The 15,650-nt window shown below is 36.6% G+C and overlaps 1 protein-coding gene across 1 annotated transcript in view; it reads left to right on the top strand.

The window, feature by feature from the left end:
• The window catches only part of LOC115426349 (protein FAM102A-like), a 46,190-nt gene that overhangs the window by 16,737 nt on the left and 13,803 nt on the right, over window positions 1–15,650 (top strand). The window contains 3 exon segments of the mRNA XM_030144407.1: window positions 9,603–9,723; window positions 10,994–11,023; window positions 13,867–13,983. Of these exon segments, the coding sequence (XP_030000267.1) occupies window positions 9,603–9,723; window positions 10,994–11,023; window positions 13,867–13,983 (268 nt within the window).

Below are 15,650 nucleotides of genomic sequence, written 5' to 3'. Positions count from 1 at the left end.
CAGTGATCTCTTAAATTTTTTTCCAGAGCTGTATATGTAAGTAATACAAGTATGTAAATAAGTAATAATAATAATAGTACTGATACTGATTAATTTTTCATCATTGGCTGTGACCTGAAAAAGTATAACTTAGCCAGTTATGCTATGAGGCAAATGATTTGAAACTTTCCATGTCCGTTTCTCCTTCCTCTCCTGGTTGTTTTATTTTTTCTTTGAGGTTTTCTGTGGTAATAAACCTCTTCTTCATCTTCGTTTCCTCTTCTACCACTTCCTACTCTGTGCTGATTAGTGTCAGGTCACGGGGGTATTTGGATCCACTTCTCATTGCTCTAATCTAGCGTCTACTGTACTGTCGGCCCCGTTGCTTAAATTGGCGTGTAATTGTTGATAATGATGGAATTGAGGCTGCTCTGCTTTTGAGGGTCAGTAAATGCATGCAAGTCCGTTAGCGTGCAGACTTTTGCTCGGTTTCGGATCGTTTTGGTTTGAGGTTGAGGATGTCAAATATTCAGTTCTCACAGTGAATTTCAGTCTGGTTGTTAGATAGAAGATGCAGATTGAGGACGCACCCTTCTGTCTTCTGCATCCGACGTGTGGGAAACATCAGGTTTTGTGCCCAGCTGTGGGAAATTATGTGTGGTTGAGGGACACAGCAGTTTTCTGTTAAAAACACACTAATTCGGTTCAACTGTACGACATGAAAGGATCGCCTGCAGCACAAACGCATGGAAGAGGACACGCACAATGGCGGCCTTTGTATGTGTTTTTTCTTAGCAGGCGTTTCAGGGCTCTGTTTTATGTAAGCTGTCCTCACTGGAGCTGCTCTAACTCCATTATCTCTCTACTGTCCGCTATACCTACTTTAACAGTCTATGAAGAGAATCAAGTGCAGCCTCTGTTTGATCTGTTATATTCATATGGTTTAGGACAGGGTTGTATGCAAAAATTACACTGAAGATATGAACAGTCAAGGATGTCTAAATACATTTTAGTTCAGGTTTCACATTAGGGCTGCATGATTCTGGCAAAAATGTGAATCAAGATTTTTTTGCTTAGAACGAATCACGGCACGATTTTTTTCACAAATGTTTAGTACAGCAGCAGGCTCACCCGTTGTAAAAACGTTTACCTTGGTTGAGGAAAGAGGCGGCGGCAGTTCTGCATTTGTGGGCATTTGTTTGTAATGCAGCCTGTGAAATAAAATGCTTAAGAATTGTCCGTGTTTAGAAATGAGATCGCATACACGTGTGAATCAAGATCGTGATCTTTTAACGATTAATCATACAGCCCTATTCCACATACAGACCAATACGATCTCAAATTGGTTTGACCAGTAAAATGCTATCATAAAATCCTATAAATAATAACAACTTCAACTTTTTCTTTTTGTTATTGTATAAAAAGAACTAAAATTACGCAAAATATTTACATTTACAAACTGTTCTTTCATAACTAATGTGGACCACCTGAAACATAAGTACAATTTTAACAACATTATGTCTGTTATTAAATGTTTTGTGTTTTGTAGATTCACTATGATCTGTAAATTGTGATACACATGTGTAAATGATAAACTGAGATAAAAATATTGTTAAAATTACTCTTATTTTTCTCAAGAAATTTCAGGTTATTCGTGGTTCTTCATGTTATTCACATTTTAAAGGATACTTTGTAGATGTAAACACTTTCACCATGTAATTTTACTTTTTTCACTGTTATTACTTTACTGGTCCGGCCCACCTGAGTTCATATTGGGCTGAATGTGGCCCCTGAACTGAAATGAGTTTGACACCCCTGGTTTGGGAAGTTCAAGGAAAGCATGACAAAAACATCTACATGAATCAAAGTAAATGTAAAGATCTATACTTCCATCAAGGCTGTGTTAAAACAAGTATCTCAGTTGGGTCAGGTTCTGGTTTTGCTGACCAGATAGTTTATTTGATTAATACCACATTAAGGCCTTTATTTAAAATTTAATTTGTATTAGGGACAGGCCTGTATTTATTGTCTCCTCTGTTTAATAGCAGGAAACCACTGATTGTGGTGTCTTTTTAATTAAACTGTCTTTTCTTTTTCAGTTAATTTAGATTGTGTACCTTTGATGATTAAGTCAGTAATGGGCTTTATGTCATGTCGGCAATGTTTATTAACACAAGGAGAAATGCATATGAAATTGTATGACAATAAAACAATAAAAAGTAGTGGCATAGAGTTAACACAATAGACCGTAATGTTATTGATTGTTTTAGAGTGTTTGTATTGTCGATATCGACTACAAAATGTCAGATCTGAGTTACAAGTACTAGACAAAAGCCGGGGCTGCAGAAATCTGCTTAAATGTTAAGTCCACATTATGGACCAAAAGCACAACACTTGTCAGTAAGATGAAGAAAAAAAAAAAAGACAGAATAAACACGGCGTGCACATGTTGTAGGTGAGATAAAAACACACCGGCGGAGGCCTTATAAAACGGCATCGGCTGAAAGGGAGAGTGTTGGTGTGAGCGTGTCTCCTCTGGGTGATTGAGGAGTGTGAGGTTCCATGGAGCCTGAACAAAGCCATCTGGGCTGAGGAATGTGTCTGGGATCACTGCAGGACCAGGAGTGTGGGGGTTCTGATAAGAGCTGTGTGTGCTCTTGTGTTTCTGCACTTCTGAGAAACACCAAGGCTTCCAGGGATACAAGGATGAAGAGTCTCTGTTTGGTACCAGCATTAAAGTTCAGGGCTTAAACGCTGTATTTCATAGTTATTTGCTTTTGTACTAGTTATACTGTTGTTGGGTGCTTGTGCAAGTCTTGAAAGTCTTAAATAATATGGAACGCTGTTGTACAGACCTTGAAAAGTCTGGTACTTGTGTGTGAAAGTCTTAGTAAAGTATGGAAAAAAGTTTCACTCATGGTCAAATTTTAGAGTATGCTCAAAGGCACATAACTTGTAAGATAAATGCACAAGGAAAATGTATATTAAAAAACAAAAAAAAAAAGTAGATATAATTGCACTAAACAGTCAGTACTGGCATGATTGTAGTCAAACTTGTTTGAGTGATATTCATGCACTTTTGTGATTTTCATATGTTTTGAAAATGTTTCTGTCAGTAGAAGGCAACTTACTCCGAATTATGCTTTCATTCATTTATACATTTATTGAAATTAACTTTTCTACTCCACAAAATCTCAACCAAAAAGTAGGAACACAAGTATAAAAGTAGATAAGGTCAAGGTCTTGGGGAAACAATTGCAGTTTTGGAATAAGTCTGGAATTTTTATTTGATAAAGAGCAAACGCCTTGTGTTGTGTATGAACTTCTGGAGTCTTAAATTTTCAACATTCTCACCATCTCTAATAAGGTGCATTAATTTCAACACTGATTTTAGTGTGTAATGTATATACAAAAAATAATGACATTCACATGAACCTGAGCTCCACCAAAATGAAAATAACATTGTAGCTGATTTTGTTGTTGAAAACTGCATATTTTCAGTTTTTTAAAGACAGAAAACACCTGAAGGTGACTGTAATGGTATTTTATTGACTAAATAATGATTCTAAAACATTTTGTCTGATAAACTGTATCATTTGACCATTCATTGCCAACAACAGACTAAATATCATCAGGACTTTAATCTTAGGTGTAACTGCAGTGTAACTTTTTCACTTCTGACTGTTTCAAATGTGACTTCAAATCAGTGTTTTACCTGATAATTTACCAAATTTGCACACATTTATGAAAGGATAGTTTGCAAACCACAGATTGTTACCGACCTGATGATTTTGATGAGTAGTTGTTATAATTTTCTGTTTTAGTTGACTCTCTTGGCTCTCATCATGTGGTTTTCTGTTGTAGCCGGCCACTGTTAAAATAAAACCTGTAAAAAGCCGTGGTACTCTACCTGTCCAGAAGCAACAACAACATTATGAACATCTCACTATGGAACATCTCACACATAAGTATTGTGTATCTTCTAACAAGTTGGCGGGGACCAAAAACAGAGATAAAAATTGAGCAAATTATTGGCTGTGTAACTTCTGAAGGTGTAAGAATTGAAGTGTTTGTGCTCAGGACTGTTTTTAAAGGAGTGATATTTTGCTTTTTCAAATGGAATTATGCATTTTCCAACATTTCCCTGTGGTCTACATAAACTGTGAAGGCTCTGCTTGGGTCTGAATTCTTCATTAATCAACTCCACAGGTCCATCTTCAACCCTATTTCTGAGTAATGACACCAGAAAGGTGGTTTGGAGCGCTGGCCCTTTAAATGCACATGAGCCACTTCAGGCCCCGCCCCCCTCCAGGTTGTTGGCTGTGCTGCTCTGTCCAGTTCAACCACAACTGAACATTTTAGGTAATTGGCTCGAAATTTGGACATACTTTCAGTATGGACTACAACCGCTGCTGCTGACAAACAATTATGTCGTACTCAGAAATATTTGTCGGAAGTCTGGACCTTATATGTGCAAATGTCGTGACGTAACTAGTTATAGATGTAACAGATTAAGCAGGAATTAAAACGGGTTGTAGAAATCCACTCGATTTGTGCCCAAATAATATAAAGATAGGTTTGCAGCACTGGAGGGTTCAAATTCAAACTTTTTTAACTTTTTGGGTCCAAATACACAAATAAATGAACAAAATTAAAGTGGGTTTACATAAATATGACCCCTTTAATGGATTAGGTGTGGTAATGACCTGTTCATGGCTGATAAAAGAGTTGATTTTTTTTTTTTTTTTTTTTTTTTTGAGGCAGCTGCAGTGAAAGTGTCCATCACTGCTCATTAGTTCGACTCCTGCACTCTCAGGTAATGTTATATCTGATGTGTAATTACAAAGGCGTCATGCAGTTTAACGCTGTTGAAAAGGTCCACCGCTTCCCCAACTACCCAGACCGAGTCCAGTAAATGAGCTGTTTGCAGAAAGACTGACGGCACATTTCAACAAATATGGTTCTTCTAAGCAGGACGGTATTTAACTCTGACAAGATGATGGTTGTACTCTAACTAGGCTCTCACTGAAATACTGTTAAAGACTTGGGAGTAGTTGACCTGTAATTGGTACATAGCATTTTAAGAAACATTTAGACTTTGATTTCTGGGACATTTCCCTTTTTTATTATGCCATATAATAGGATTATGTACCACAAAATATAGATTTTTATGTGAAAAAATATGTCTCTTAACCTCCTGAGACCCAGGAGAGTAGAAGTTTTAGGGTTTTTTTTACATTAAATAATAGGGATTGGAAACAGTATAATGCAACAGTTTTTTAAGATACATTTTTAAAATTTTTTTTCTACAGAAGGTCCTTTGCAGTAGACAGCATTTTATTTTATTTTAATGTTTTTTTTTTATTTTAAGCTGTGAAACTCTTGTCCTTTACAAAGGACAAAATTACTTTGATGGGTCTCAAGAGGTTAAGAATAGAATAGAATAGAATAGATCTTTACTGTCATTGTTACAGGCACAATGGAAATCTGTTTAGCAGCTCTATCTCACTTAAAGTGTGAAAAAGACTGTAAAATCTATATAAATAATAATAATAATATAAATATGACACAAATACTGAGAAATATTGTCAATGTACAAAAACTACAGAGATAAAATACTAAATTCTACTACAATGTACAAAACATTAACTCTGTGATACAGATAAGAATTATATCCAGCATATAAGGATACATACATTACAAACAGTAATTATTTACTTGATGGCAGTAAAAGTAAACATTTGTTATAGTCTGTTTTACAATACCCTCAGTTTACAGATATGACTATATTTCTACTCTTTATTCCAGTTTTAGTTGTTGTCAGTAAGTGAAAATTGTAATTTTGATCACTGACTAATCTGTTATCTACAAAATGCCAGATAATTTAAAAAAATTTGATCTTACATTGGCAACAGGCTGTTGAATTAAACCATTAGCTTGGAATTAGCGCGTGGTATGTGCTCTTTCTCAATACATACCACACAAATACAAAAACAGATTCATCTTCGTGCAGAGTTTCAGTGACATTTCTTAGAAAAGCGTCCGACTACATGTGACACGAGCGTTTGTTTTCAGGAACAAACAGATCAGTGACGCTGCATGTTGCTACACCAACTGCTGTTCTCCCACCACTTTGTCAGGATCAGGATGTATGGACACTTAGGCGTTTTCCACTGCATTTCTAACCACACAAACTGTTTTCTCAGATGCCTGAAGACCATTGGCAGTTTCCTTCTCAGGTTTTAATGTCACTAACGCGGCAGCGGAAAAGACTGAATGACAAACTAGTTTAAGTGTCGCTTTTCCTTTAATTTTTTAAGACCTTTGACCAAAATGCCAACATTCTGTATGGTTGAGGTAATGCGGCATTTGTGCCATATGGAGTTACTGTATTTCTTAGGAAGAGTACAATATGCATTACAATCGTCAGTGTATAGAGATATGTAAGGGTGTATAGGGAAAACAATACGTAGTGACTTCTGAAATTAAGGAAACACTGTAGAAAGCCACTGTGCACAACCTCTCCAGCAGCAAAAAACAGTTTGATACCAAATCATCAACAATGTTAAACATCTAGAACACAGGTGTCAAACATACGGCTCACCACAGGATCCAATCCGGCCCATGGGATGAATTTGTGAAATGCAAAAAATTATACTGAATATATTAACAATCAGTGATGTCAAAATCATTTTAGTTCAGGTTCCACATACACACCAATGTGATCTAAAGTGGATCAGACCAGTAAAATACTATCATAATAACCTATAAATAATGACAGTTCCAATTTTTTGTAGTTGTTTTAGTATAAAAAAGTAAAATTACATGAAAATGTGTAGATTTAGAAACAATCCTTTCACAAAAAATGTGAATAATCTGAACTGAAAGTGAAATGTCTTAAGAGAAGTCAGTGCAATTTGACCAGTATTCTGCCTTTTACTAAATGTTGTGTGTATTTGTAGATCCACTGTAAGTTGTAATTCACATGTCTAGATGATAAACAGAAGCATAATATTGTTAAAATTACACTCATATTTCTTAAGACATTTCAGGCTGTTCATGTTATTTACATTTTCAATGAAACTTTGTAGATGTTGACATTATTATAATGTAATTTTACATTTTCCACTGTTATTATTTTACTGGTTCGGCCCATTTCAGGTCATATTGGGCTGAATGTGGCCCCTGAACTAAAATGAGTTAGACACCCCTCATCTAGAAAATGTTTTCTCAAGAGTTGATGCAGACCAAAAACAGATTAAAAAAAAAATCATTAAGTAAATTGTGACCTCTAAGTGCTAGATGTGTAAAGATGTAAGCATTCGTCCTTAACAGACAGGGTGTGGTAGTGAATATTCCCAGAGAAACCTTTGTAATTTCTGGGAAACTGATGATGTATAATGAGCACAATACCATAAATATAAAATCTATGTTAATCGGTTGGCAAAAAAATTACACGAACATTAAATCTATTGATATTTAAATATCGAAATGTTGTAGATTCAGTGAAACTCAGTGGTTTTGACCTCTCAAATGCCCAACTTTGTGATATGAAAATGTATTTTTAGTTGCTTTAAGTAATTCCCATTTATAGAATATGTACATGTATATGACTAAAAATGTGAAAAAGAAGTGAAATATCCCATTAATTCCAGTTTTAGTTGTTGTCGTATTGTGAAAATGGTTGTTTTCATCACTAACTAATGTCTTCTACAAAGTGCCAGAAAAAAAAGAATAATAATCTTACATTGGCAACAGGCTGTTGAATTAAACCAGTTAGTTTGGGATTAGTTTGGAATTAACTCACTCACTCACTTAATTAATGAACTCTTTCTCAATACATACCACACAAATACAAAAACAGATTGTGTAAAAAACATGAAAATGTGAAATATCACATTGAGATCAGATGTGACACATGCAACCATTTGCAAATTTCTCCCTTTAGAGCTGATGCATTGGGAAGGTGGTTTACAGTCACAGAAAAAATTATTAGACCATCAAAAGTCATCAGAAACAATGATTATGCAATCAAGTACTAACTCCTGTGTGTATCATGTGATTAAAATAGACAGAAAAGAAAACATGGAATGCCTAAAAGCACTTGTTTGTCAGTACAGTGCCATAGATATTGATGGTAGAACTGAAGTGATTTTGGTTATTATCAAGAAAACATGGAAAATGGATAGATATCAGCTCTGAAACTAAACTACTATGAGCTATAGTATTTTTGCTATTATCATTATATTTGTCCAAACAAATGTACCTTTAGTTGGACCAGACATTAAAATTAACAAGAAATTGAAGAAAACAAGGGGTGGTCTTAGAATTTTTTAAGCAAGTGTATATTGTGTTGTCACTTTTCGACCAATGAAGTACATTGTTGTTCGCTTAGATACAGATATGGATCTCACTTCATTATGTGTATTTCAGCAAATCACATTTTATTTAATCGTGAAGAGTTGAGAAAATGACAATGTCTAATTTAATGTGTCTGGTGTTAAAGGCTCAAATGTCATCCCAGGTCTTAAATGCATCTGGATTCAAGAGGCTCATGAAAGATGGCCTCTTGCAGATTGTAAACATGGGACTGTTTCCAATCCAGAATATGTCTAATGTACATAAAGAGCTGGAATCAGGATCAGAAGTCATGGGAATCACCCCTGTAATAGTCAGTTTTGGAAAAAGTTGCTCACGACATTTTTGTAGAGCACAACATTCTTCCCATGTTGTATGATAGATTCGATCCTCAGTGGACAGACTGACCACGAGGCTTTGAGACAGTGGTGACACAACTGGAAAAAATGTCTTGTTCTGAAGATGGAATATGTAATGAACAAAAACAGTCTTTCAAACCCTTTTATTTGACCTCATACATCAGGAAAGAAGTTATCCCTATATGGACTCCCATTGTAACAGAACATCCTAGATTTCTTTATGTTGTTTTTGCAATAAAAGTGTCAGAAAATGTCCTTTCTGACCACGCATTTGCACCTTTTTTCAGGAAGAACTTAACATTTGAGACCTGGCCATTAATTATCATTATTGTATGTAATAAATGCGTAAAACAGTATTTTATAACTGTAAATGTGCATAAAAAAAACTTTATGAGATTAAAGAAATAACCTTTTTAAATATTTTCCATGTGCTCAAACATTTTTGTTTGTCTTGATCATTCTGTGTCCATGTTACAGCTTCTTATTTTTAGTTTTTCTAGGCAGTTTTAGCCCGTGTGTCCTATATATCTACATATATATAAATATACATATATGTCTATAATGTTTACAGCTAAAGTACCACTATCAATTAACTACATAAACTGGAAAAATACAGATTAAAACAGTGGAAAAAAGGCAAAAGAAAAACAACAAAAACACAGTAAAACTCACTCGTAGAACACTGCAAAACAGCATTATCATTATTATATACAAATATTGACAAGAATTCACTGAAAAAACACTTTTACGGTAATTTGAATGACAATGTATGCAGAATTGTGGTGTTGGGCAAACCCAGTGTTTTTTTGTTGAATTGTTTTTTACATGTTTCTGCTTTAACAGTTAATATCAGCCTGTTCATTCCTGAGCTTTATATATTTCTTTCCCTCTTTGTTGTTCTTGCAGAGAGGAAGTTCAAGAGAACTGTGTCCGCTGGAGGAAGAGGTTTACCTTCATCTCTAAAATGAGCGCTAACCCTCACACTGGAGTCCTGGACCCTTCATTCTGCCGCGTTTCTGTCAGGAAGGTACGACTGGGATAGAAAAGTTAAAATCAGATCAAACAGAAAATCAGAAGTTGGTACTTTTAATTTATTCTTTATTCATGCTCTGTGTTAAAGATGCATACGTACACAGAGCGTTCTGTTGGTCCTCTGTGTTCATTACGTCTGTATTTCTGTCCATCATCTGGGAGCTTGTGGATGTGAATCCAAAGAACATGGGGGAGTACCACAAGGAACCATGGGGGGGCAGTGTTGAGATTTGAAGAGAATAATTTCCAGAAATTGTGGAACTTTTCAAAGAGACTGAGTTAGTGACATACTACCGACATATTTACGACAACTACTGTTCTCAATTTCAAGATTAGTATCAACATTTGTAATACCTCCACTGTCGCTATGTTTGTTATTGGTGACAGGGTGCTTGCACAGGTCGTGAAAGTCTTAAAAAGTCTGAAATTTTATGTGAAAGTCTTCATAAAGTATGGAAAACAGTTTCTCTCATAGTCGAATTTGAGAGTATGTTCAAAGCCTCATAATGTTGTAAGATAAGAAGTGCATGAGTAAAGCACATAAAAAAACCAGAATGATTCTAGTGAAACTTATCTGTGTGACATCCATGTACTTCTGTGATTTTCATATGTTTTGAAAACGTTCCTGTCAAGAAATTAATGTTTCTACTACACGCAACAGGTACAGTCTCAACCAAAAAAGTAGGCACGTAAGTATAAAAGTACATAAAGTCAAGGTCTTTGGGAAAAAAATAACAGTTTTGAAAAAGTCTGGAATTTTTTACTTGGATTAAGAGCAAGCATCCTGGTGACTTTCTTCTTATTCGTCGTCATCTTCTCAAAAAACTTCTACTCTTCTTCGTGGTATTCGGCCAGTATGTTAATTCAGAGCGACGCCCTCTGGTGGATTGATTGACAAAAGCTCATTACAATGCAATGGATGCACAGAAGTGTAAAGGCAGTGACACTTGATGACTTTTGAAATGGACGAACCTATTTCCATATGTAAAGCGAGCATGAATGGGCCTTTTAATAGAGCCAAACAAATGCTTACGTACATTCCCACAACTGTGTCTAGGCTGCATTAACCTAAGATGTCTGCAGAGGTTTGGAGACAGTCTCACTTATCCAAGATATTTCAGTGCAGACCTGATGCTAAATATTCCACGTTTGGGAACTGTGAGTGTGGTCCCGGCCTGTAATTTCAGTTCAGCCTGTAATTGAAAGCCTCTGTAGTATAAAGTTGGATCCCTGGGTTCATAACTCTCTTCCTGTTTTTCCCACAGGAACTTAAAGGAGGAAAAGCTTATACGAAGGTAAGAGCTGCTGTCCGTCTCCCTCTCGGTCGTCTCATAAACACAGAAGCAGTTACAGATGAGTCTAAGCTGGACCTGTAAACCTTAACGCCATCTCATGTAAATATTAGCATTTCTCAACTCACTTTTGACGAGCATTCGACCAGGCAGGCGTGAATATAAATCAAAAAACTGTCCACCCTTAGGTTGACATTTACCCAGAATCTGCAAAACATCCTGCCAACACCTCTCCGATGCTAACACCAACATGAGTCACCTCTTGTGAAGAGACTACAAGGTCGAAGCCCTCGTGAAGATAAAATTTTGTTGATCCGTTGTGGCCGTTGCCTGACAGGAACCGTTTCCTCTGTTTTTGCCCGTACTCCGTTTAGGTTTCCTTTGTCTAAATTTAACCTGCTTCCCTCCTTAGAGGTTGGCTTCCTTAAATACACACCTATGAAAACAGAAGCTCCTGAAGAAAGGGAAATCAGGAGAATGAAGAATGGGCTCCTTTCGCTTGACAAAGCTGCCGAGTTAATTTAAAATAACATCTCGGCAGCAGCGTAGACAAAGGCGGTTTCCAGATGCTGTGGTTTATTTGGAGATGAATGTGTGAACTGTGTCCTTACGAGAGTGATCTGGTGTTTGAAGAAATCTGCCCAACAAATTGAAATGTACAGCAACTTTAAAGGTGGATTTATACGTCTATTGTTCCATAAGTTTAGGTCAGAGACAGTGCAGGCATACTAAATCAGGCTGATGATCATACTCAAGTGTCAAATATTTAGACCTATGTCCACACATTGTTTGCATTCCGCCAGTGTTGTAGACAGGTCTGGCACCGCCCGCTACTGATCTGGAAATGGAGATTGAAGTTCTCTGGGTTGTTGGGCTAGTTCTTTGGCATGGGTTTACAATGAAAGTATCTGTACAGAAGTAGTGGAATATGTGCCCATGATGAAGCATCTTGCAGTATCTACAAAAAAAATGCTGCATAAAAAGATGTGTCTATGTCGAAGCCTGCAGCTCTGACCACTGTGCATCTGAAATATTTACTTTTCTTCCAACAGAGAACTTAAAATGCATTGAATTACATGATAATAGAATAGAATAGAATAGAATAGAATAGAATAGTCATTGTACAATGGCTATACAACGAAACTGGGAAGAGCTTTCCATCTTCAGTGCCCCAAAATAAAAGGACAAATAGCAATAAATAAGACATCCAGTAAAATCAAAACATCCATTAAGATCAAACATCCAATGAAATCAAAGCATCCAATAAAATCAAACATCCAATAAAAACGAACACCCAGTAAAACCAAACATCCAGTAAAAACGAACATCCAATAAAATCAGGGAGTCGCTAAAACATTCATTAAAATCCACAGTCACAATCCAATAAAAGGCATGACAAACTGTGACTCTGAAAATGAAGCACTGTGGTTCTGTTTATCTGTCAAATGTCCATTGTGGTTGGTTTCAGATGCTGCGGCTCCTTCATAATTCATAGTTTGAGTTCTTGTTTGTTCAGTATTAATTGTCAGCCTTGTAAATCCAAGCTGGACTGACTGTACATATCCTGACTAAGGAAAATAAAATTCTCATTTTGTGCAGTAATCTACACCTGGATTTACTGCCTCCGTCTACAATAATATCCATTATATAGCCTAAATGTCCTCTAAAATTAGTTTTGATTTGCAACATGGTATAGCAAACTATTACATGATCAAAAACAAATTAATTTTAGCCCAAAAAAATGTCTCCGTTTTGAATGTCTGGGGTCGCCAGAAATTTGTGACGTTAGCATGGGGTCACGAGCCAAAAAATGGTGGAAACCACTGGTATAGACTGACCCATGGGCCTCCCTTTGGCATTTAGCAGACTGATTGCCCAAGGATAAAACAGTGTTTTAGCTTATTTGTCCAGCTTTTTATGCTTCTCTACCTCCTGCCCGATGGACGGAGGTTAAAGAGAAACCTGCACTGTACTGACCCAGCTGTGGAGGATGACATCCCACATATGCCCTGGATCAAAAGTGATGTCTGTAACAAATGTTTTCCCAAATTTGGAATGAGATGGTGATCAGATAGTGTCTGGTCTGCTTGGACCTGCTGGGTCCTGGTGGTCAAAAATGGCTAACAGATACATGCAGGTTAATGGATATCTGTCTTTACATAGACGGTAAAATGTATTAAAAATAGAGTCTCACATGGGCCTCGGTGAAAAATAGTCTAATCCTCTGTGCCTCGCTTTGGTCTAAGAGGTCTTAAAATTGACAAATGTTTCTTAAACAGGACTTCCTGAATTTATTTCTCGCTGGTACCTGACATTGCCTGTTGCATTGTTTTATTGTATTTAGTGGCTTTGGCATGGTGAAACCTACTGTCTAAGTCTCTTTTTATTGCTCACTGGTAGCCAATCTATTCTTATCTAATTGTTTCTTAATTTTTCCCTGCTCTTTGTTCAGTTTAATAGTTCCTGCACAATATTAATTCCTTCAAAAATGAATACAGATGCTTGTATAATCAGTAGATTTACATTCAGTTTATTTTGTGACAGACAGCCTTCACATGTTATAACTTTAGAGCTAACAGGCGTCTCGACTGCAGCACACACCTGCAGTCATCTCCTGTTTTTTCTGCATCAGAGCCACTTTAAAAGTACAGGTTTGAGCGACTGACATGTGGTTTCTGCACCCTGTCATACAGCACATTTCAAAGGCTGGTGACGTGGGTGATGTAAATGAGTTCGGCCCTCTAAATGACGGGTGTTCGTCGCTAAACATATGCTGAAAATAAAGAGCAATGAAGCCGTGTGTTGGTGAGTCTCTAGTTATTCTGTCTCGTCTTCTTCACCCTCAGCTGGGCTTCACAGACCTCAACATGGCCGAGTTCGCCGGTTCTGGCTCCACGGTGCGCTGCTGTCTGCTGGAGGGTTACGACACCAAGAACACACGGCAGGACAACTCCATACTGAAGGCAAGGATGTGGGTTTAGAGGGCTGGGATTATTAGCTGTTTATGAAGGTAGAATGTCAAATGGTGTCGAGGTTCGACCTAAATGTACGTGAAGGAAGCACCCAACACCTGCGTGGAGGTCAAAACTTAAATAGTCTCAAATGAACTTCAGAAAGCTTTATATTAACCTTTTACAGTATCCTCCTGAGACCTAGCAATGTATTTTTGTCCTCTGTGGCGGACAAGAGTTTCACAGCTTTACTTACAAAAAAAAGTGCTGTCCACTGCAAAAGACATTCCATAAAAATGCATCTGAAAAAACTGTTGCATTGTGCTGATTCCAATAAAAGCAAATATTTAATGTAAAAAAGCCCAAAGTTGTACTTTCCTGAGTCTCAGGAGGATATTTCTTCTTTCCAAAAAAAGCCTCCACCTGGATTTCACTCTGCAAATAGTTCAGATCATTCCATTGGATAATTACTGCAGTGAGTAACCCTATAAGCGCCAAAGCTGCAATATTGCGACAAGCAACATAACTGACTGAAACAGACCATAGCCCCTGATAGTTGCCAAATCTTGTTACCGCTAGACCAATACCAATACAGTAGATAGTTACCAATAGTTACCAATAGATGGTGGACATGGGCCTTTTCAGTCCTAACACCATTTCAGGGCACGTTTCTATTCAAAGTGAAGAAGAAAATCCAGTTTAACCCATAAAGACCCAAACATCCACCGTCTACCAAAACCACTACTGATGTAAACTGTTTGATACCTGTTGATCCCCTTATCCTATCAAAGCATGTAAATAATTGGCGTAAAATGCATTTTGTCATCTTTTCATGGTCATCAGATATGATCCATTTGGACGTTCAGAGGTTTTGCAGTTACCGTGGAAACACCGACATCTTCTACAACATTGATTCACCAGTAAAACCCATGGAGTTTAATAAATGACAGTGGATGTAGACACTTGGTTTATGTTCAGTTTATGATAGATTTGCTGAAAAAGTCACTTTTTCTTCAGTTTTCTTTGTTTCTGATATAAAAACCTGCAACTTTACTCTGAACTTTTATGGACATCCTTATGATTAGTAAATTAAATATAGGAAAATACCTGATTTTCACTGAAAGAACACAAAATACAGAAGATAATAACTCAATAAATGGTGATAAATCACTTAAGGAAGGTTAAAGTGAAAAAATAATTAGGGAACTGCCAATAAAGTAACACTTGGTCCTTATGGGATAAATGCGTGGTCCCGAGCTGGTTTAGTAAGTAAGTAAAGTTTATTTAGTTTTAGTTTTGATAGATAAGGACAGATTTGACTACTCTGCTGCTTGGCTAAAGAGCTTCGAAAACTTACTGCATTTTACTTCTTTCTAATGTTTTAAGGATATTATGAAAAAAAACAACATAAAGAAAACTTCCATGTAAACATGTTCAAAGTTCAGTTTTCCAATCCAATGTGGCTGCCACCCTGTGATGTCACAATATGCAAATTAGATGAGTACATTTACTCCCATCATAAACTTTGGCTCATACACAATATTTTTCTCATTTACAGTGTGACTTTATCTCTAAACACTGCCAAGCTACAGCTTTTTGAAATACTGATATCAAAATTGATTAAAAAAAAAATCTCTGGTGCCTAAAGGGTTAATATGTTTCAGTTTTTGAACCCTTTG

The sequence above is a fragment of the Sphaeramia orbicularis genome, chromosome 9 (genome assembly GCF_902148855.1).
Source record: "Sphaeramia orbicularis chromosome 9, fSphaOr1.1, whole genome shotgun sequence".
NCBI lineage: Eukaryota > Metazoa > Chordata > Actinopteri > Kurtiformes > Apogonidae > Sphaeramia > Sphaeramia orbicularis.
Note: the sequence above shows the minus strand (reverse complement) of the source record. Positions and strands in the feature narration are given on the sequence as shown.